At 41.8% G+C, this 24,942-nt stretch overlaps 1 protein-coding gene across 1 annotated transcript in view; it reads left to right on the forward strand.

Moving 5' to 3' along the window:
- LOC122783102 (doublecortin domain-containing protein 2C) overlaps positions 1-24,004 on the forward strand; it is a 71,484-nt gene extending 47,480 nt beyond the window's left edge. Inside the window, exon 10 of the mRNA XM_044047749.1 lies at positions 23,928-24,004. Within this exon, the coding sequence (XP_043903684.1) occupies positions 23,928-23,966 (39 nt within the window). The 3' untranslated portion in view covers positions 23,967-24,004. The remainder of the gene's footprint in view (positions 1-23,927) is intronic.
- Positions 24,005-24,942: the final 938 nt, after the last annotated feature.

Raw genomic sequence — 24,942 nt, forward strand, 5'->3', positions numbered from 1 at the left:
GTGATGGATAAATGGTCCCAGTGCAAGCACTGACGGAAGGTCACATACTCGCATAATATTTCACATAATTTGCGTGCCGCCTAACGCACAAGTTTTGGTTCAGCAATGTTCCCAAAAATGAAGTCAGCTGACTATTTAAATGATGCTACAGAGAGCATCACACATGTAGATTTGATCTAGTCTCCAGTCCAACTCTTCCATCATAAATACTAGATGTTGGTGAAACATTATTTGAGTGTCCGGGTTATTTTGGAGGGGCCGGGGCATTTGCATATCAGCCAGTAACTGAAGGGCCTCTCCTGATAGTTGTGTAACGGAGCTTGTGTTTGTTTGTTTTTTTAGTTTAAACTCAATTAACTCTTTAGCACTCTTATGTAAACACAACAAACAAAAATAAAACAGAACAACACAAGAGCCACTGTGGCATATAAAAGTACAGAAACGGCACTACGGGGACCGATCTGATTTATTCATATTTACAGAAACACGATTGCCTTAGGTGATATCTGTGCCTGTAAATACATGAATATGTATCAGTGCATTGTGAGACATGCTGTGACTTACACATTTCTAACACACCTCCCGTATTTATTCATACATTTTCCATTTTGTCTTCTTCTTCTTTTTTTTTAAAAATACATCCAAGTATCGTGAACTTGTAATGTGCCCAGCATAGGTGGCATGGCCTTGGAGACTGCCCGTTAATGTTTGCTAAAGGCTGGTCCTCGGAATACCCCATAATGTCTCTGCATAGTGATCAAACAATGAAATTTAATCAGTGGCCTCCAGTCTACGCCCCATAAAAATGTGTTCTCTAATATAAAGTTCATTTCTATGAATATTAAAGCAACATATCATCTGTTGAATATTTCATTTGATCGCACCTTTTAATAATGCAAAATGAGGAATTGAACATTTGCCCCTTTTCCTATAGATGAGGACTTTGTCCACTATTGTATATGTCACACCCTGCAGTACGCCGCGTGCGTAGTTAAAACGCCAATGACTTTGATGGCCACAGCTTGGGGCTTTTTTGTTTGTCACAGATGTGAGCAGATCAGAAGTATGAGGGTCTGTAAAAGAATTGACGTGAAACAGTGCTTGACACCTTCTCAACCTGTTCAGTAGAGCTTACTTTGAATTTGCCAGATGACTAGATATGATGAGGGAAGCAGGCCCAGGTATACTTGCGCGTCAGGGCCCTGCGGTATCTGACTTCACCATCTGGTGGCAGTCTGGACGCCGGGAATAAGACACATTCCTACCGAAGAAGAAGAGATCGATGCTACAGCTCCCTCGGACACGTCTAGTTCACAGCTGTAAGGTCCGTCGTGTAGGGGAGTCTGTCGTTCGGAATGTTTTTTCTGCTTGGTCAGCGAGGATTAATACTCCCCCTACCGTGGAGTATTAAGTTCATATCGCGCATGCACTGTCCACCCGCTCTTTGTACACGCTTCCAAATAGCGCCGTGGGATTGAAATATTAAAATAAATTAGTCTTTTATCAATCTTGCAGGGGAAATTCCTTCTCTGTTTTTAACCCATCCTCTACTAGAAACCTTCCTAGAATTAGGAGCAGCAACGGGGGTTGGGTACCTTGTTCAGGGGAACCCCAGCCCCTTTTTTTAACCCTCCGGTTACAAGCCAAGTTCCCTTCCCACTTGGCCACGGGGCTGCCCACATGCTCTGTAGTGCATTAAACCCAGGGCCTCGTACAAAACTTGTGCAAAACGCTTTGCACAAGTCATCTGCACAGCTTTGCTCCTCTGGTATAATTGTGTGACATTATGGGGATGCAAATGAAGTGTGTAGACATGGCAACCCTGCTGGAAAAAGCCTTGAGGCTGTCTTCCCCTTTGTTGTCTTCCCCTCTCAGCCATGTTCTAATTGTATTATCCCCATCATTTTAGTTATTTGCTTCTCTCTTATTTTCCGTCTCCCTCCTCTGAATATCTTTGTATGGCACAGTCATCAAGGTGATAATTGCATCGCCAGTCCCCCAGTAAGAGACGTTCTTAATTATTTCAGCATTAGGCGGTAGTTATACAGGCAATTATTGCTTGACTTCACAATTATATACTTTGTTTGATTGCCTTTTATCAGCAGGATACAATGGGCTTATTTGCAGCCGACAAGACGAACACCACAGTTTTCCGCTTAAGTGATGTGACGTCGTCCTGTGTATGGCTCCCATTCACATGCAAACATCACATGTTGCACTGGAGTGCTTTCAATCTCGCAGAAAAAAAACCCATACATGAAAATACTTGCAATGGAAATGTGTGGACACTAAATGGGCTGCCAGGCCATGAAAAGCCATTTGGGTCAGTCTTTGCTTTTGAAGACTTGATGCCTCCCCCCCACCCCTCCTAGTCATTATCCAGTAAAGCTTTCTCTGAATTGTTTACACCTTTCTCGGAACATGTGTTTCTTGCTCAAGTGTGCCACTTTTTTTTATGTGCAGACGAGCTGTTACTTTGCGGAGAGTTGTGATTTTTATTTTTCCCCGTGTCTGTCATTGGATATCGACAATCTTAGTAAAAAGTGACCGTCTTGAAATATGTTGTTAATAAGGGATATTATATTTTATATGCTGCTTTATATTTCATTGCCGTCCTAATTACAGTGCGGTATACACCTGGCACTAGCCCCCACTACCGCATTCCTCTGTCTTTAAAGCCTTTGCCAGGGCATCAAAGCCGTCTGGTTTTGATGATATTTTGGCACTCATCTGTGCTGGCTGCAACTTAAATGGGATTACATTGTTGCATGTTACTAAAGCCCCTGCTCTTTATCTCAGCATAACAGGATATAAGTATTTTACAACAAAACTTAAGGGGGACGGCGGCAAACAAAGACACAGCAATCGCAACAGGAAAGACGTTCTTAATGTGCTGTATGTTATCATGTAGAAGTATTGCGGCAATTAATTCATCCTCAGCTGTCGCGCTCCCCTGATACTGTCGACATATGCAGCAGACCGGATTTAGCATGAGCCTTTTAACGGCCCGATCCGCCAACAGTCCAGTCAAGTGCACCTCTGGGCAGAGCCCTGAACTGAGCGCTCTTTGCTTGCCAGCGTCATTATGAGCTAAATTGGGTTTAGATATTGGTAGTCAGCACACCAGATGTTGAGTTTAATAAAAAAAAAAAAAAAAACTTCTTTCATAACACCTGATGGTGTGGCCAAAACAGACGAGTGTAGTGTAAAAAGCCAGTGCTCAAATGAGAGGTAAATTCAGCACACACAGTTTAAAGATGTGCATTTGCACTGTTTGCACATTGCAAGTTCATTGCTTATTCTGTTGTTAATTATTGTCTGTAACTGCCAGGCTGCTGGGATTATTCTTTTTGCCTGTAAATTGATCCATGATGAGACTGGAACAGCAGCATTGATGTAGCATGAATAAATCTAAGAAAACTTGATCAGTAAAAGTATTCTTTAAAGCTGCATGAGGTGATAATTCACCAGTAGAGGGCAGACTGATGTCTAAAGCCTAGTACTGATGCACAATAAAGTATAAGTAATAATAAATAAATGGCCACTGAAATGTAAATGTTGACTTAACCCATTAACACCTTACCCTCAAAATATCCATCTGGACTTTTTTTTGCTTAATAGAATGTCCTGTAACTAAGTGGCTGTTATTTACAACGTACTGCATGATAAAATACTGTTTTAACAATTTCAAATGAAGAAAAACATAAAGGTTTATTTAGAAAAACACTGCAGTTGCTTAGTAGCTTATTTTACACTTAAAGAATAAATCTGTCCAAGACACATAGGTAACTCTTTAACACCTTTTATATGCTTATTAACTATAAAAAGGGCCAGAAAATGTCCTTTGAGTAAATGCTTTTTTGCTAAATTGCCCATTTTTCTAAAATAACTTCCTGTATCTGGCAGTTATTGACAACGTACTGCTTGTTAAAATACTGTTTTAACAATTTAAAATAATGGAAAAATACTGCAGTACATGAACAACAGATTTTGTGTGTTTAAATTTGACATCCGAACAGTATGAAACATTGTCAACAACATTTTTTTTTTTTTAGTCTTTGTCTCTCAATGTCCAAAAACAGGCCAAAAAATTGATACTATATACAGGTGTTCTTCCAACTCTTTCCTATCTGGCAACAGAGACACTGATTCTCCGGCTTCCTGAAACAGCACAAGTGATATTACCGTAATAACCATAACTAGTCATCTGCGATATGCTCAGTGTTAAAATCTTACTTTCTTATGAAGTATCTGTTGACTGTAAGGAGTATTGCCATAGATTGTGGGCTCAACTTACAAACAGTTGACATTATTTCTTCTAGATCTCTAATAAAACAGATTAAAACTGCAAAAGCAAGTTGTTTCTTGCTTTTGGACAGTAGCCAGTGTGATAGTAGGAGCCGTGTTGTTGAGAAATATCCTCATAAAAACAAGGAGAATCAAACAGAAATGATCCAGATCCTTTGCAGCAACACCACCGCCAACAGTATTACCACTTGGAAATGGTAGGAGAGGATAGTCTCTCACCGCTTAAATGAATAAAAAGCAAATCATTGTTTCATTTGGTATTTTATGTGCACTGTGGAAGGGAAAAGGGCTGATGGGTGACCAAACAACCTCTGCCTCACAGCAGTTCATTATCGATAACCTGTAGCTTCCCGCTGTTTTTGCTTAGTGACACAATGAATAAGTGGCTGCAAATGTTTGTCATTTTTTTGAGGAAATTATCATGAAAAAGCCAAGTTTTTCTCCTGGTCTTTAAACATTTTATTATACTACAGTATGTAGCAGTCAACAAGAGTAAAGTGGGGAAAGTGAGGACATGCTCAATAAAGTGAGGTTGGGGAGGATGGATGGACTTTAATTGTTTTTCTTTTTTAATGTTCTCCTCATTTACTGTTTCCAAAATGAAAGTCAATATCGCTTTGTATGGTTATTCCCTGCACTTAAACATTTGTGTATAGAATTACTGCAACTGCAACATCACAAACCCTCTAACATTGCTTTAAACCAAATGTAAAGGTGCCTTTTTTCAAGCTTTAATTTGGTAATTCCTATTTTGTGTGTAATTTAAAAGTGGAAGTCACTCCATGTGTCACCTGGTGGTAAGAAAGTAAGGTCAGATTTGAGATAAATCCAGATTTAGCTGTATAAACAGTAAATCATTCCACCTGGTCCATGTCAAGTCTCTTCATTATAGGTCAATATTCTGAAAGAAGAAAGAAGATTACTCTGCCTCATGTAGCTTTTCAACGTCGAGCTCCTTTTAGTATTTTTTATGTAATAATTTGATTTTTATTTTTATTATTTATTCACTCTGGTCTTGAGGGGCGACTCAGCCCAAAAGAGCAGTGGATTAAGTTCCAACAGCCACTATAATCTGCGCCTTCCTGCCTGATAAAAAAAAAAAAAGAAACCCACATACAAATTCCGCACACACTGGCATCCACCCACACGTACGCACAAGCCGCTCCAACAAACACATGCACAGCAGTCATTGCCCATGCAGCAGGACATACATCAAGACCACGGTGCGGACATCAGAGATCAAATTACACCTCCCAGTATGAGACGCATTGATAACCTCGATGTCAGTAGGAATCCAATCAAAATCTAAATTGTGCCCCACTAAAATGGCCCCCTTGATTAGTTCTCCAATAAAATCCATTTCCTGCCCTCATGCCTATTTTAGGCAGTTTATTTCCCCTGTGGTATCAGGCAATAGGCCCTTCACAGGACTCCCTTCACAGGACTCCCGCCTCAGAAGGCTCGCTGTGATGTGTGTCTGTCTGCAGTGCTTTAGCGACCACTGTTCACTTTTCCAATACTCGCCACTGACTCAACCTTTTGTGTCTGAACAGGCAGTGCTTTCACGCCATTGTGCCACTATTTGCACTTTTATTCTCCCAGTGTTGGGAGCAACAGTATCTCGCAGACGGGCAGAAAGAGCGAGAGAGAGGGAGAAATAGCAGAGACGCAATACACTTGCCGTCTTGACTCCATCACAGGAAAGGTGCCATGAATCACTCACCTTATAGAAAGATATATCTGATAAGTGGTCTTTATATATCAAAAAAGGGTGTGTTTTTGTAGTATATTACACAGGGCACATTTTATGTAAATTCAGCTGCAGCACTATTCATATTTCTCGTTGGTGTGTTTTCATTTTTTATTACACTAACCTCTTTGTTAGTCCTCTGGTGCCTACATTACGCACTCCCCAGAGTGTGTGTACGGCGTGCAGGTATTTGCCATTGATGCTCCTCTTTATTACGGACTCTATAAATTGCTGTTAAGCACAAATTATGTTTTGAAAATGACCCCAGAGTGCAGGATTGATGGTTCAATCATCCCTCCTCCTCTCTCTGGCAGTAGAAAACAATACTTTCAGCCACAGAAAAATAAATGTGCTGTTATGATATGTGGGTGGACTATATACAACATATCAGTTTTCAGCGCTGTATGTTTCATTATCTCAGCCAACATAATGTATGTAGCGTTAAACCAAGTTAAGTTTTTACCGAGCTTATACTTGAGACTCGAATAAAAGCTGTATTACAAACTCAAAATGCGGAGTTTGAAAAAAAGTGGGCATATAGGAGGCAAATGAAAGATTGGTTAACCCAATAGTGGGTCTCTGGAGTATGTTATGAGGCCAATGATGCTTTTTCCACTATACAGTTCTAGCACGACTCAACTTTACTAAACACATTTTTTTTGTCCATTTGCGAGCTGAGGTGATACTGAAATGTGATGTGTCGTCTTTTCCACATCTACAGCCGTGAGTGCCGAACCGGTGGTCTGTTCCAACTCACTCTCAAAAACTTAAAAAAATTTGTAACAAGTATTTATTCAATCCATTACAATAGCGTCCAAACTATTTTCTAAATTAACGTCATGAAGCAACGAAAGAAGAGTTCCATATGTCAAAAAAAAACGTTGAAATGTGGTGAGAAGACTTAACCTCAAAAACACACCCACATTACCTGCCTCAAAAAAGTTAGGGTGGTCTTTTTAACGGCTGCGACATGTGATGTGATTGGTGAGTGAGTGCCCTTCACTGGAAGAGTCATGAGCATGACGTCCGACACAGGAATCAAACCGAGCAATGCCGAACTGTAGATCAGTTAAAAATACTTAAAAATCCCGAAAACGTGCGCTAATCTCCAACATTTAGCAAAGGAAATGTCTAAAATTTCAATATTTAACAGAGGAGTCAGTTCAGGGACTGTGTCAGACGGAGTCTGTGCTCCTGTCATGCAGGAAGTATTGAACTAATCTTTTTAATTAACTGATTCTAATGATTCAGTTACACGGAAAACAACTGCTTTGCTCGTGTGTTTGTGCCGCATATAAAACAAGGTTTCTTGCAGCCGTACCATGACTACAACACCCACATTGAGGAGGTTCTATAGTAACGTGTGTCTGATACCAAACGGAGTAGAGTCGAGCCAAGTCGTGCTAGAACTGTGTCTTGGAAAATCGCAACAAATGTCGGGATATCTATTTTTGACTGTCGTTAAATCTCTGTCACTGTACCTTCGTTATTATTATTATTATTATTATATTAATGAAAGAAAAGAAAATCATGATACCCAAATTGGGGTTGAAGAGACATGTTGTTACATGTATTTGGGTTAAAAAGAAAAGAAAATATGAATGTTAATTATGCTTAATACCTATAATTATACTGCATTAGCAATATCTTTCAATGTAAAAAAGAAAAACGTGTCTACACAAAACAGCAACATATGTATCGATATTGGCTCGTTCTGCTTTCTGTTTATTTAACCTTTATAGCAGTTAAAGGAGGTCTCAAAATTGGTAAAAGCTCTTGCTGATGTCGCTGTATATTATGAGATATGACTTTGTCTGAGAATTATCTTTGGCAGAGAAATAAATGAATGAATGTGTATAGTATTTATTAATGCAGAGCACATTCTGTATATCAATCTGAACCTAACCAAAAAGGTTAGGGTTAGAGATACAAAACAAAAACACTGGGATTAAAATATTATTGAATTAAATCAAGTCATTTGAAACAACTTAACCTCTAGTTTCATCTACTCACTGATACTTTCCATTTATATAGACTGAGCTGACTTTAACACAAAGGGCACAAATATCCGGTTTCCACACAGCAAGAACATGCATAGTGTCCTATTGACCCTTATCTGTGCGGAGGCAAAGTAATAAAGGGTTAAATGCCACTAATCCTCTATCTTCTATAGGGGAGTGATTTATCATTGGACTTGATTTGTTTACTCATAGATCCGCCCCTTTAGATATACATCCTGCCACCTGGTCCGGATTCAATCTCTCCGTCTGCTGGAGGAGTGTGACACGTTGACACGTTGACATGTGGATGTAATTGTGTGTCACGCATATAAAGTTTACTAAAATGGAAATTGACCATCCTGGGATGTTTTACAGCAGAATTACCTAATTCACTGTATTGACATTATTGACCCCTTTACAGGCTGGAGAAGGGATTGTGGTGACCTCAGCCAGTAAACAAATTGGGGCGGATCAATACAGCAAAGTCAGAGTTCACTCGGCTCCCTTGGCTAGGTTTATTGCGGAATTAAGTCCATTAAAAGTTTCCATGGCCCAAAAGTCAAACATCATTTGGCTCAGATGTCAGAAAGCGTCTGCAGGAAATCCAAAAGACATGCCAGAGTTAATGGAGTTTGTCTTGGGGGCTTTAATTGCAGGTGCACCCATGCCAATAACTCACAGAGCTCTGCACAGGAGAAATTTTGTTAAAGGGAGCAACTGTGTCTGAGATTAAAGTCGAAAGGACAAAACTTCACAAAGCCCTGTCCACACCACAGATTTCTGGCCCAGTGACTTCTGTGTCTCCACTGACAGCTGTCCGCTTAGATCTGGAGCTGTGTCGCTGCAGGAGAACACAGAGCACCGAGTCGGGCGCCTCGGCGCAACTGTTTTATTTACCGTCGTTTACAAAGGGAGTTTTTTGGGCGACACACTTCACAGGGGGACACCTGTAATCGTCATTACTCAAATTGTCCGTTTTGTCTCGTGAATGAAGGGCACACATAATGAAATTAGGCACTTGAGTTGCTACCACGGAGTTGATTCGATTCAGTAGTCAGACTTGGGAGGTCTACAGTAATTGCATTCACAAATTGAGCAACCCCCTCCTCTGCCCAATCTCCTGATGAAGGCGCCAGTTCTGGACCTATTTCCCCTCTTCTGCCACTTTGTGTATTCTTCCCCCCTTTTCTCCAGCAGCCACAGCTCCACATTCTCCTCATCAGTCACCTCACCCACTTCCTCCCCTTGCCTCTCTCGCTGCTCTCCGACTCCTATGTCGTCCCTTCATTCCGCCGAGACTTACTTTCCCATCTATTTGCAAAGATAAGGCCATAATGGCTCCCTTTGTGCTACTGACGGCCACTCAGCCGTGGCAGCCCAGTCAACGGATAAATATTTCTTTTCTCTTTATTGTTGCGCAGGCTTCAATTATCGCAAGTTACAGTTGTTTAATGAATGCCCTCGCTGACCTTTGCTCTGCTCGCTTCTTTTCAGGGATTTGACTAATTTAACTTTGTCTAAAAGGTGTGTGCTCTGCCTGCAGATGTGTGTGGTTGTGAGCTGGTGGGATTTAGAATAGCCTTGACATGTTTTGTTTGCTGACTGATAAATGGATGTATAATGTTGGTAGATAAAGGTTTGCAAAGGGGATGGGCTTAGGTGGAAAGTACGTCTGTAAACCCCCCCCTCCCACCCCAAGCTGTCCAAAGCTGTGACATGTGGGCCGACACTCTGTCCCTCTCCTCCTCTCTGTCTCTTTCCCTGCCTCCTTCCCTCCCCCTCTTGCTGAACGTAGATATTTTTATTCCTTGGCACCTCACCGTAGATAGGCCATTGGGCTCCTGTCTGCTGGGGCAGCTGGCTGGGGGTTGGAAAAGGGATGAAGGATAAGTAGATTCAATCAGGCGTTGCAAATCAACTTTTCCACCAGCATCCTGGGAAGACCTGATAATACAGGTTTCTAATATCTGACCTGTCTGGCAGGAGAGAGTGAAAGTAAATGAGAGAGAGAGAGCAAGAGAGCGGGAGGGACAGGATGGGAAAAAAACAGAGAACATTGGAGGCAACAGAGAGCAATGAACACATTGATTTGATGTGGCTAATAGTTCTGCAGTTGATAAGCACAGTGGCGCCAGTCACCAAAAATAAGAGGCGAGCAACAGGGTGAAATAAATTGCTTCTAGTTTTTTTGTCTCAGTCCCATCAGGGTTTGGACATGAGTCAGAGGGGTCTGGCAGACACGGCATCAGCGAGGTTTCCTGTTTGTGTCTCTTAACTTGTCAGCCTTCATCCACTCCCCCAATCTTAACGCTGTTATCGCTGCTGTTTCACAGAGATGAACAGGAGTTAAGGCAGCTCAGGTCTGTGGAAGAAAGAGAGAACGTTATGAGAGCATGACAGTCTGAATCATGAAGTTTGTGTGTGTGTGTGAATTAGCAGTTTCATTAACAGGCAACATTTATAGAACTTGGTGAATGATGTTCTCATACACCGTCACATCCTTTTGTGGTTGCATCCACATTTTTTTGTCTTCATGCAAATAATAGAGAGAAAATCACGTTGATGCAATAAAATTTATTTTCATTCACAAAAACAAAATTTAATATAAACACAAATGTCCATGTTTTGAATGAAAAGGAGCAGAAAGCAGAAGAAGAATCTTATTTACTCTGCCCCTTCCTCCCAAGTAATCAATTTATATAGTATATAAAACAAAATGACAATAATATACACAAAATAAACCAAGTAAATAAAATAGTCATAGTCCAACACAGCCGCTCACTTTCCTGTTAAGACAACCGAGCAAATTACAAAACTCCAAAGGGTAAAAAACATAAAGAATCCATTCAAATAGCACAATAAGCACATTTCAGTTTATTTCCTGAACATACTGGTTTTAAATGAATTTTTAAATCTAATATATGATGTAGAATGTAAAAATATGCCTTTGGGTTAGGGTTAATTGCCATGCAAATGTTTTAAAATCTTCTTAAAAGCAGCTTTTTCTTTGTATATTTGTGAAACTATAGTTAAAGTTACACTTGAATTACAGTATATATATTTTTTATGTCAAAGATTGAGTTGCTTGACTAGCACTGGCTTTATTTAACTTTCACTCCTAACATACACCAGCACATTAAACAAGCTGGAAATCCCATTGACCCTCACTTGAACCCCTACAATTGCCCTATTAAAGATGACAGTCCTGTTATATTTTTTTCGTTTTAGAGCTGACAAGTTCTAGCCAAACAGAGCTGCCTCTCTCCGAGGAGTTTGTGCGATTTCCCCCGGATCAGGCTTTGCCCAGACAGACGGGGGAAGAACCTGCTCTGACTGTCCGGCTCGTGCTCAGTGTGACAGTGCAGACACTGCCACTCTGACCTTTTCTGTATCTACCAGCTACCACAGAGCCAATACCAGCACTAACGAGACACTGACACGGCTTGACAGCCAGGGGTGGCATACAATTATTCTACTGAAGAAAACTGCATGTTGATCTGTGTGTGTGTTTGAAGCCTGTGAGAAAGACAAGCACATGCTTGTGTCACCATCTCCAGCAGGGCACTGTGACGCCAAACAAAGCTGCGTACTTCCCTATTAATGATTGATGTGTCTAAATCTCAGTAGAACCTCCCTGTCATATCGCAACACAGATGAGTTTCATCAAGACAAAAACCCAGTCACCTAGAATGCCTTTGCGTTTGGTTCGGGGGGTTCTGATCTCAGAATAGCTTGGCCTTGTCTGCTCCCAGGACTGTCTGATGTGACCCATTTATTGACTTTGTTGTCAGCGGTGTCGTTTGAAGTCTGAGTTTTGGCCATAAGCAATTTATTTTCCTCCCTCCCCCCCCATGCTATTGGGAAAAAAAGCCCCAACCTTGAGGAGAATAATATTGGCCTTCACTGAGTCTGTGTCGACGCTAAGATGCATTGTTTTAATAAGATTATATCAAAAAATTAACTTTCTTGTACGACAGAGTCATCAGGACTGGTATTTTGTTGCGCTTTGCTTGATATTAACGTTTCTGTCAAAGGATTATCTCATAAAGAGGTGATTAGGTTCATCCTCATCTCATTAACATGGGTTAATTAGCTGGATAAGCCACTGATGCGCGGCCGTGGTGTTGTTCTTCCGGAACATTTTAGATGAGGTGACATTGAGAGTAGTGTCAGGAAATCAATTAAGTCCTCAGTCGATAAATTAAACTGGCAGACAATAGTAAGAGCTACTGTACATACACTGGTGCCACCACCTACTCTTGGATTTGACTTTGACACATTGACTGAATGATTAAATCGATACCTTTAAACAGATTGCGGTATACAAGGCTGTAATCTTTATTTGTTTTGTCCACTTGTAAGTTGCTTCCAACTTGGTGCTCTTCAATCAAGGACAAATTATGGCATTTGCAGCGTTCAGTCATATCTGACCCTATATTCACCCTGGACAGTTCGCTAGTCCATCGCAGGGCCACATAGAGACAAACAACCATTCCCTCTCACACCTACGGTCAATACAGAGTGTCCAATTTACCTAATCCTCATATTGCATGTTTTTGGACTGCGGGAGGAACTGGAGAACCCGGAGAAAACCCACACACACACAGGAAGAACATGCAAACAGACCAAATGAACCCCTGCCCAGATCTGGGTATAGTTTAGCCCAGGCCAGAGCATACCTCTCTACGCCAGAGTATACCCCTCTTGTGTAAAGAGATTTTGATTGTATTTACACATTATATTCACTCACTATTTATAAACGGGAACAGGAACACGTATTTACCCTAGAATAATCTATATTTTAGCCCGAAAATAAAACCTGTTCTTGAAACTAGCTTTTTTCATCAGCAGCCTAACAAAATGTAGGATATAGAAATAACGAGTGTCACTGGGTGGGTTTATTTTGGATTGGGGGTACACTATGGCCTGTTACACCGGGTCGTCTTGCTGCAAAGGCAAGAGCGCTACACCAACTGTGTGGCCCAATCCATACACGGAAGAAAAAAGAAATCTGTATGAAGAAATTATGCTAGTACATCAAATCCAAAACATGGATAGTGTTTGAAACAAGCTCTCACATCTGTCAGATCATTGCTTCATCAAATTCTGCACCGCCTGCAAAGTTGCACGTAGTTATTACATCAAAGCGAGTTTGTGGAGTTTTACAATAATCCAACGGGGGTTTAGGTGGGCATCAAACGTGGAGGAAACCGCAATAGGGAAGTGGGGTCAGGACCTTCCACTGCTGCCGAGATAATAAAAGAAGGATTTGTGCTCAGAACAAAGGAGTAGCGGTGGAGGACTTTGGAGTGACAGTGTCTGAACAACACCCAGCAGTCAGTCAGATGGAGATAAGTAGACTACGGGAATATTAAATGGTTTTAAGAAGACAAAACAGTTAAATCCCACACTGTTGATACCAGGCTGTATGCAGAAGCATGGTGTCCATCACTGCCTGCTAAGCATTGAAAATGAGTTTTTATCAGCTCGGAGGAATGGAAATCAAACGACAAATAATCTATTCAGTAAAGCCAGTCTTATCATATGCTTTGATCTCTCACTCTTTGTGAATTAAGGATAACAATTTTGTTTAACATCAAGCACATGAGTCAAATAGTCAAACAGCCCTTGGTGGGAATTATGTGCCAACTTCTAAGGGCATAAATCTGAAGAAAAAAGAGGGAACTGCTATTCTTTTGTTGAAAAAGGCCACTTGGCTCAGTGCATAAGTGGCTGAGCTTTCTGCAATACCTTGAAGGTCTCAGTGGTCAGCGTTTTTTATTGATCCATCCGTGTAAAGTTTCTGCAGAGTGATTCTGTGTATAAACCTTCATGCCGGAGTCCAGACTGGACACGTAACATTTATCTATACACTAAACCCTAATTGCAGCAATTCCGCACATGACAAATTGTCGTTTTTTGAGTCCAGATAGCTTATTGGTGTTCCAAGATGTCCAGTCTTTGATGCTCTTAATTTGTAGTCTTGCACTTGTGATTGATGGCAATTTGAACTTGCGGAACGGTACTGATGGGAAGCAGTCCGTGAATTGCTTTTTCAAATATAGCTCTCCATGATCTTAACATTCCTCCCCCATCCTCTCCGTGTAAGTGCTGTATATTCTTAACAGTGATCCATTGTGGTGCCCATGACAAGAAAATAATGTATTTCTCCCCGAGTCTATCATAGAAATGACTTTGGAGGTAGAGGGAAGAGGAGCTAGATCAATATGTTTCAAGCAGCTGTGAGTGTTTTTGAAACTGAATTTCCACCTTCCTTTGAGTTGTTTTGACCTTGATCTCCGGAGAAGATATGTCTCTGCTGCTCTCCAGCTTTCACCACTCCGTGATTATCCTGTACAGCATGAAAGATAACCTGCGTGGTGAGCTCCACTTTTCAAGGCCCCCCTCGCGGCAGCCCTCACCATTATCTTGCCAATCCGAAAAAAACCAGAACAAAAGATGTCACCATGCGGCCATTGCACACCGTCATCCTGTGCACACCCCTCATTATTATTATTATTCCCTTGCTGTCTAACTGTTCTCACTGATAATTGAATTTAAATGAAGAAAATGGCAAAGGAGAATGTTCTTTTTGTGCTGCATTAACATGCCGCTATTAAAAGCGCTGCTTGTTTTAATGGGCCAGGTCTTACTATAGAGAACTGGGGAGAGAGGTAGGAAATAGCAACGTGAATGAGCAAGACATTAGAAAATGTGATTATAATTAGTTTACTGCAGCACTTAAAAGCTTCTGGGGATTGTCAAATCTTCCTGCTTGTGCATGGAGCTTAGGCTTCCTTCCGTATGTGCACAATCAATTTGTCAGTCTAGTTTACAATGACATGCAGGGACACTAGTCGGACCAAAGGAAATGGGCATGAATGCGTGATGGGGTTTCTGCCAAAATAAACATCTAGCGTTAGTCCCCAGATGATTGCTCAAAGAGAGGTGCTCATCGAGGCGTCAGCAGACGGAAACACATGTTGTGACAGTTCACACGGAGCGATTCGATGCATGCAAAAATCACATGATATGCCACAGCCAGGGAGCTCGCCCAATGAAAATAAAATCAGGGCATTAGCATGTTTCAGCTGTGCCTCAATCAAGGTTGTCTGTGGTCTCCGGGTTTCATTTCCCTCAGAGAGACTGGAGATAGACGGAGGGGGAGAAAAAAAAAAGAGGCAACACCTGTGTGCATCTTCGGTGTTTCTCATAAGGACTTCTGTCTCTGCACATATTGCCCCTTTCAACTTGACTGGTTAGCCAAGCAAAAGGAAAGAAATGCAGCTCCATATGGTCATGCTGTGCCCAAAATACAGGAAGGAGCATTAGTCTGACACGGGCTTTGATAGATGTGTGCCTCATTTTCCCTGCAAGGTTGATGGACATTTGGAATATTTAAAAGATGCATCTTAGGCTTTCAATTTCAGGCTGAAAACTCATACACTTACACACAAGAAAACAACGTGCAGGAGACATGTGCCGGCAAAACGCTGAGCCGTGAAACTCACAAAGGGGCTGAATTGATTTTTTTTTTTTTTTTAAAGGACACCTGGAGAGTAAGTTCATCCATACCGAATATTGAAATTCCTCTTCTGTACGTGCATCATTTCTCTCGACAAATTGGGCAGGTCATACGAGTAATATCAACTGTATCACTTCTGTCTAGTGTTGTAGTGGTGGCAGGTGGAGCCCGAAATGCATTACATTTTCATTATGACCAGAGCAATGTGGCACATAGTAAGGTGCACTCTTGGTGCACCCCATTTATTCTCAATGAAGAGGTGGCTGCCGCAGTTCAATGACCTCTTATCAGATGGTGTGCTGCTGTCATTGAAGCCATCAGAGTGAAAGGATTAAGCTTGGCTCGTATCGATATAAGTCCCGAATGAAGCTTAATATACACACATATGGCGCACACACAGACACACAAGCAATAGAGTGGGTCCTTGTTGAAAACATTAGAAAGGCATATTAGGTCACAGATTCTGGGTTGGAAGAGTAGATGGGGGAAGAAAGTCAATAGAATTCTCTTTACTAGATATTAAACATATTGGCCTCGGCTCCATCCCTGGATGTCAATAGTACAATGACATCACATTAAATTTGCACCGCGGAGCATTTACATCACAAGCTAAGGAAAAATTAAGCCAGTGTCTGCTTTGCTGCACCAATGGAGAGGTTTGCACTCATCCTACAGTAAATTGATCACCGTTTGCAAGGATGTAAATAACTATTGTCCTTCTATGAGTGTAGACACGAGTGCATGCACATACAGTAAATACCATGTGTGTTATGAATGGTGGCATTTCTTACAGCGCTTGACCTAAATGCCCTCCATTTTACTCTATTTTCAGTAAATATGAATATGTGCTGACAACATATTCCATATATTGGACTACAGTATGAGCTTGGGGGGGATTTGTTGCGCCAATTTAGACCGGGTCCACTTGACAATTATGATGACATTTGGAGAGCATGCTTCTTAAGTGAAATGTGGCCCATATGCATGATTTCAGCGGCGTATCAAACATTCATGTGCCCTGAAATGCTGAAATCCTTTGAAAGCCATTACTCATATAATGAGACGGAGGGGCGTTCAATATTCAGTTTGAAAATCTGCTTTCATCTCTCACCATTGTCACCTCATGCCGTAATAACACAAACAGTGTAATCATAATTCCAAAAACACAATGTAATGTCAAGTGAAGGATCCGCCTCCGAGTTGATCTCTCTGTTGGAGCGTGCGTGGTCATAGTTGCGTGAAGACCCGTCTTTGAACCTACCTGCTTTAATGTTCGCTAATGCGGAGTTTCATCAGATAGGACCAAATTACCTCTCCGACATGCATAATTTATTGTTGCGTCTTTACACATTTGGCTCAAGATCAAGAGAATTTAGTTATGTAAGAGAAAAAGGGTCAGCTCTCTTTAAGATTATACAACTCGGGGTAACCATGCAGTATTCTGTATTGTAACCTTTTACAACGATACGCCGTAATGGCACATTTCAGCGTTGTGCTTGCATCACCGTTACATTCAGGTATATACACTTATTTTTAGCACCTCTGGTTCCATGTTTTACTGTATGTGACTTTAACCCTTTAGCATTCCTTAAGAAAAACTTACAAATTTGTTTCTAGTGGCAGAAAATGTCACCTTCCCAAAAACTGCTGTAAAAATATTATATATTAATATTTTTTTTCTACTTTAAATGAGTCAATCTTTTAAAGATACTTCAGCCTGAAATAAACATATCAAATATGGATAATATTTTAGAAATTTTAACCATTTAAAGGCCAGTACGTTTACACAACTCCACTGTTTCTTATCGAAACCCCCCCCCAAAACAAACTACAATCATTTCCATAAAATACACTTCATGGAGATATATATATATATACATATATATATATATATATACACACACATCCATTACTTTTAAAGCCAAAGTGACTGGAAATTTGAAGATTAATCAGATGCCAGTTTTTAAGTGGTGGTTATAACACAAAAAATACTTGAATCGAACTGATTATTTCTCCAATGACTGGGTGTTTCTGTCAATATTTGTCTGAGAATTAAACAAAGTGTTACAGTACAGTAATGAATGTTAAGCTGCTTGAATTGAAACCTTAGGCTCGATTCATTTAGTCAAACAGTTAAAAATGTTGACGGTTAAAAATATTGAATATTTTTTTTCCCCTGTTTTTGGTAGAGACTGCCCAGCTCTTGGCTGTAAGAAAGACCATGTTTGTTCGCACAGATGAGTCCCGCAGAGACATTTATTGGCCACCGGCCTTGTGGCAAAAAAGAATGTAATTTTTCAAAGGAATCCTCTTGGTGTGCAAGCCTGAAGTCCATCTGTGTGTCTCATGTATTCTCAGAAATTCTGATATGACCTTCCTCATGGCAACTAAAATAACATGCATTATGGGTAACAGTGAATACTATTATAATGCCGTTTCTTTCTTTATTTTTTTGCTTTGCATGGAAATCAGTCTGTTAAAACAGATTTTTAACAAAGTCAACAACAGACATTGGCTCCACTGGGTTTTCAGCTTAATGCTTGTTTTCCTTTTCATGTTGCCTGATTAGGTGTAAAGTTCTGTTCCTTAAATCTGGATGGCTCATCTGTTTGCCAGTTTAACACATCCCCCGTTAAATAATGGCAATCTCAGAGACACATTGACGAAGACAGAACCGTATGGTGTCATACCTAATAACTCAGCATCTTGATTTACCATCCATAATTCACTCCAGCAGGGCACTTACCATCTTGGAATAAATTGGAATATTTAAACAAACAGATATATGCCTTGTGGCATTTAAATAAGTAATACATCTCTCTCCCCCAAGTGTTCTCAGTTCTGAAAAAGAGTGCAATGGCAGTATACAAGTTTGATGCACTGTTCACCAGAATGAGTGTTTTATTTTTTCATGCTTTTGCCATCCATTAGCTGTGTTTTTGAACCAGGTCGACACAGTCTGAAGCGCAGTTATTCATAAAAATGTTGAGTCAAATCGAACGTTCGCTTGCCAACGCGGAGACACGGCGCGCGGTGATGCATATGGATGCATGCGTGCATCACGGGGCTTCACATTTTCCTCCCTACAGAGCAAGATGAGGGAAGTATCCAGTTGTTCTTTGAACACACAAAAACCTCTACCAATGAAACGACATTTTCTTGGCGAATGTTACTTTTTGAAAGAATTAAAAGGCGTGTTGAATCAGAAAATGTTGGCGTTTCTCTGAAGCAAGTGTCTTGTGTTTCCTTTCAGCAGTAATGTAGATGTGACTGCACAACATGTGAACAGTGAACAGGCCTCTCTCGCCTGAAAGGTGCTTCAGGCATGGGGGCTGAGTGAGGGGGCTTCCAGCTCCTCCAAGCTCTTAAGTCACTCTCTCGCTCTAACCCACGAGTTACTCAGTAAGTGAACTCCTGCCTCGCTTTTTCAAATGCTAATGAGGAGTACTGCTAAAAGCCTCAAATTGGGCCTTGCAATTCAGCCTGTGGTGTCTGGTGAGGCCCTGCTCATGTTTGAGACCATGGTCTCCCCCCCTCCTCTACAGCCTCCCCCTCCCAGTCTTTTGTGTGCTGCGGTAATAGGCACAGATGTTCCTCTTGCCTCACACAGGGCCACTTTCCCCCCCTAATCGCCACCTTGTATGTGGATGGCTTGCACCTGCCCCGGCAGCTTTTTCCCTTTTTCCTCTCTTTCTTTCCTTTCGGCCCCCTCCCTTTCGCACTCTCTTTCTCTGTTTTTCTTTCCATCTCTCTCTAGACTGCTCTAAGAAGGGCCTTTCCCAATGCCGCACTGAATTTCAGACGCTACTTCTCTGTCACCTGATTGTTTAAACATTGAATTGTGGAGATTGGGGGGAAAAAAGGAAGGATACAAAAAAAAGAAGGTGTTTTCTGTCTTTTTTGTTTGATTTGGGATTGGGTTTTAAAAAAAGGAGATGGGCAAACCTCTCCTCACTCCAGCTGGAGAGAATTTGAAACATAATACGCTTGCGGCAGCTCAGCCAAACCTCAGTGCTGATGGTGCATTTAGACGGCCTCCCTCCATCGGGCTAGTGGATTGAGGTGCGAAGGTGGGGCAGGAGGCGCGGGGTCGTAGCCGCGCTTAAAATTAAAAATGTGGACCACGGTGCAGTTTGCCTCATCGCCCCCTGTGGTGAAGTGCGATTTACTGTCATCTTCGAATGGTGCCTTCACACTGAGTGTGGAAATGTGTCAAAATTTGGTCTCTGTAGGGACGTGGTACAGAAAGAAGAAAATCTCATTCTTCTCACTGATGTTTATCCAGCAAAAAAATAAATATGATACTTCTCTTAATCTCCTTGAAATGAGACCACGGCAGGTGCCAGTGAAGGCTAATGGCACGTTTGCTCGGAGCTGTGTTCATAATCAGCGCAGGAATGGAGACATTTTGAAGTAACACTCAATAAATAGCAGCAAGTAAAACCTTATTACATCATATTTTCTTTCTTATTTTCCCGGCCTGTGCTTACACTGAACATCAGCTGTTATTCTCAGACGAGAGAAAGGACCTGACTCGAGTTCGGTTGATGATTGCAGCATTAATGCAAATATATATTAAAAAAAAGAGCTTCAGAGGAGCAACTAAGGATTAAATCAATGGATTCTCTTTGGTGGCTTAGTATAGTGAGTATAGACTACACGCCGCATTGCTGTGAGCGGAGAGAGACTTCAAGAAACACCAGTCAGAGGCAAAATAATTGATCATTACTGTTCATGGCACTATAGCAGAACCAAGGGATTTTAAAATCAATGTAGTTTTTCTGTCCTCCAAGACATATTCATTTAATGCAATATTCAGCCCGTATGAAGTTGAGCAAGTAGTGATTGCTTAGGGAGGAAAGTGGGAGAGAGACGGAGAGAGTGAGTCTTTTTTTTTTTGTGTTGTTGTGCATGGTGCAGCTGACACTTTTGTGATGTATTTTGACAGCTTTATGGTTCAGCGGAGACCTCTTTATTGCGTGTCTTCACTGAGCGCATCATACTGTAATCATAACTTAACCACGACCTTGGCCTAGCTCGGGGGTGACAAGGGGAGGCTGGAACACTTGCTTATGATGCAACACAGAACAAGATAAGACCTCGCGTGGATGTCACTGATCTGCTTTCGTTTTCTTCATTTCTTTACTTATTAGTTGTTTATTTGTTTTGCACCAAACTTGTGGCCCCCCCCGGTTGATCTCAAGCGGCCCACCACTTACTATTAAGTTGTAACTGGAAATGGCCCGTAAACACAGCGTGTGGAATGTTTTGTAAGCAATTGGCATGAACAGCAAGCAATATTTTTTTGAATTATCCATCCAGGAGGGGTCACGGGGGTGCTGTGCCAATCTCAGCTGACATAGGGCGATAGGCGGGGTACACCATAGACAGTTCGCCAGTCCATTGCAGGGCCGCATAGAGAGAAACAACCGTTCACTCTCACAACTACGGTCAATTTAGAGTGTCCAGTCTTACCTAATCCCCATATTGCATGTTTTTTGCACTGTTGGAGGAAACCAGAGAACCTGGATAAAACCCATGAACACATGGGGAGAACATGCCAACTCCATGCAGAAAGACCCTTGTGTGGCCTTTTCTGATAATAAGCTTGTCTAGTGTTTCAAGTACAGTTGTTATTGATTTAACTTTTGATTCTATTTCGTCTGTTTTTTCTTATGTTTACTTTAGATACATTTTGTTTTTGTATTTGTCCATCAAAACAAATGCTTTTATTTTGAAATTGTTGTACAATAATCATGGGGCATACTTTTATTGCAACGTCATCTCAGCTCAACTGGCCCCAACACAACTGAACCGTTGATTTTACCCAAACTTTTGGACTTCACTTGACTGGCCCCAACCTGACCAGACGAGAAGATGATCGGCCCCCAGGTCGTCTGAGTTTCAGGGCCCCTGTTTTTACACAGATGCGCTCCGTCTTTTCACTCACCGACAGAAAAACTTCCCTGTTGCTCAGTATCATTTTGAGCAATGAGACCAGCCTCAGCTGCTCCCTCATCCCCACAAACACCCTCAAAACGCACACTCGCACTCATACTACACCCAGCATATTCTGCTCAGTGTGTTTATTCAGCCTTTCATCAGCTGTTTGACTGCTCAACTCGCTGGCGTGCAGGATAATTAGTGTTGTGATTGTATGCAATAACCACGGGTACCTGTCTGTCTGCGGGAACCCGTCGGCCTCTTTGGTCAGTTCTGACTTGATGCACACCCGTGGAACTTGCACTCACTGAGCCAATCAAGCAATTTATTGCAGGTTACAAGGGTTCTGATAATATATTTATGCAGCATATGTACGACAAGACTGCTGATGCTGTTATTGCAACAACAGCCGCTGCCTTCCATCTGCTGAATGGTCTGCTCCGTGTTCTCGTGGAGGCCGTGAAACTTCCCCCGGTTTGTAAGACACTGAAGAACATTGTCGTGCGACGATCTTCCTCGGTCGATTAGATTTACCTCTCTCTCACTCAGTGTTTGGTTTTTAATTGCAGCTCAATGCTTTGGATTGAACGTGAATGAACTGGGTTTTTTTAAGGATGCAGTTCATAGTCGTCTCTTGTGACAGTTTAACGTCGTAAAGCATGTGTGTCAATATTTGAAAATGCTTCTCCTCAAAAATAAGACACTTTTAAAATTCTGCTGCATTGTAAGAGAGTTTTGTGTAATGCTGAAAGATCTTTACAGTGGACGTTACATCGTGAAACAGTTGATCTTATTCTGTGTATATTGCGCATTAACATTTTATTGCATCTTTTTAATCTTCAGCAGCAACAAAATAAAAGACAATAAGAATATGATCACAGTATGTTCAGTGCAAAGAAACAGAGCAAAGAATAGTCACAGGTTGGATGGATATTCGTGAGACAAATTTTGCATTGCGTGATTAGATGATCGACATATTTCTCCTGACATCCTCGTGTCAGACACCACATTTGCAAAGTCTTTGCAGGGCCTTAATGAATATTGAGCGTTCTCTCTCTCTTTTGCCTTCCAATTAATGAATAGATGTTGGTAATTATTTGACCAATGCCTCTCTCTCATGACACGTCCCATATCCATCACTAAGTTAAAAATAAATTAAGATCAATACAGCCGGGCAGACTCTTAGGACACTGTCGGTGCTTCCTATGGAGAGACCCATGCAGGTCTGAATAACAACTATTGATCCTCCTTGAGGAATATTCTCTTTTATCACCTCGCCTTCTCAACATGCACACAAGCACACATACATGCACAAGATAAGTGTTCCTTCTCCCTCCTTTCTCGCGGTTACATACACTGGCAGCGGCTGACAAACCTCGTCTTGTTTTCTTCTTATCGCCCTCTCCCACAATACCGAACGCAAAGAGACCGGAAAGTCGAAAAGCGAAGCGGCGCGAGCGCTGTCGATAAACCGCCGCCACTGTTGTGATTTATATTTCAAATGACTCCCTCTTCTGCCCCGCTGTCCTCTCGCGTCCCTCGTGTGGTAGGTAGCCATTGTGCAAACAGCTCCTTGAAAAAAAAACAAAAAACAAATGGCTCCCTAAATCGTTGTAAAGAGCCGTGGCAGCTCGATCCAACCCGGAGGCCCAGGGAGAGAAGGGACGGGAGATAACGTGTGTCAGCAAACATTGACTGGGCTTTATCACAATGAGGTTTCTGTGTTGGAGGAGGTAAGAGGCCGGCCAGCTAATCGTCCTCCACAGAGAACACACATTCCTACAGGTCAGGGCTCAGGGTAATGTGTGCGTGTGCATGCAGAAGGACATTTAATGTGTTTATGTCGAGGCGACGCGGTGAAAAAGCTGCAATTTAGTCATCCCCCCCCCGCCCCCGCTCTCCCGACTCCACTCTCCCCTCCTACTGTTGGCTAACTTTGTATGCTGTGACCTGCGATAAGCCTGACAGAAAAGCAGTGTTTGCAGTTATAACTGTGATGACTATTTGTTTACCCTTATCTAAACTGCACGATAAATCACGGACAAAAAAAGTAACATCTGGCCTGGTAGCAGTCAGAGAGGAGGAGGATTGTGTTTGTGTGTGTGTAGACAGAGAGACAGAGGGGTCACTCTCAGCTGCTGGGGAGAGGGTGAGAGTTTACTGCTCAAGGACAGACTAGGGAATTAAGTTTCACACAACCGTGGAGGGGTTTACTCTCTTAACAAATGACATCTAAGGAGAAAGGCACACTAAAGGCACTCAGGGTGATTCCGCTTCAGCTGTGAGGTTTGCCTGGAGGCGTCTTTTCATCTCGGGTCCGTGACTTGGGAGTTTCGCACCCCCCCCCCAAGCCCCCGTGTCTCTTCAAGTATGTATTTCTTTTTCTCCTCTGTTCTTCTAGGGCGCCGGTTGTGAGCTGCCTCGTACCCCGGTGCATTAAGACCGTGCATGCCATGCCTCTCCCCCTGCCGCTTCGCCAAGATCCTCTCCACTGCAGTTGCCCACGCAAGCCAAAAGAGGTCAGCCTTTCCAACTGATTTCCTTTTTAAATAATGGGTGTGAAAGAGCAGTGCTGTTCAACAGCCACAGCAATGGTATTAGAAATGGAGAGGACGTGCTGGTCTGATATTCAGCATGCACGTTATTGTGATTCTTTATTGATCCCTCAAGGAAAAGACTGTTTTTGCTTTGTCCCCTCTGGGGAGCAGAGATGGCACCTCACCCTGTGTTGGTACAGGGACCCAATGTCTTGGTCAGTGACACTTCATTGGGGTGAACGGGGGTCATGTGACTAAAAATGCCCTGTAGTTTATTGTTCCACTTTAGTTTTCTCACATTGGGTCATCCTTAAAAAAAAATATATTTATATATGTATATATATATGTATATATATATATGTATGTATATATATACATGTGTGTGTATATATATATATATATATATATACATATATATATACTGTATATATACAACTTCACTCTTTGCATTGCATAATGCCAGCCGTTTAATCCTGTTTAGCCGTCAGGCCTGTGATAACTCCTGGGGAATCACTGCTGTCCTTATCGTATTTATCCAGTGATGACAGATTAGTGGGTGTTAAATGCACTTCACATACAGTAGACACCGCCGTTTGGGGATAGAGAGAGGTAGGGAGGCAGGGAGGGCTGCGACACCGTAGTATTTTTGTTGCTGTCAAAAAAAAAAGAAAAGATGAATGAATGAAGTGAGTCGGCTGCACACTGGAACAAGATAATTCTTGGCAGTTAGTCTCAAAGTGAACACTGTAATAATTTAGCAGCAGTGTGCACAGATAGATAGCACTGGCTGCTTTTTAAAACAAACTAATACAGGTTGCGTCACCTTTTCCAACCTCTCGCGAGCTCGCGTGCACAAGCACACGCATGCACGCCAAATCG

The sequence above is a fragment of the Solea senegalensis genome, linkage group LG16 (assembly GCF_019176455.1).
Source record: "Solea senegalensis isolate Sse05_10M linkage group LG16, IFAPA_SoseM_1, whole genome shotgun sequence".
NCBI classification, from domain to species: Eukaryota; Metazoa; Chordata; class Actinopteri; order Pleuronectiformes; family Soleidae; genus Solea; species Solea senegalensis.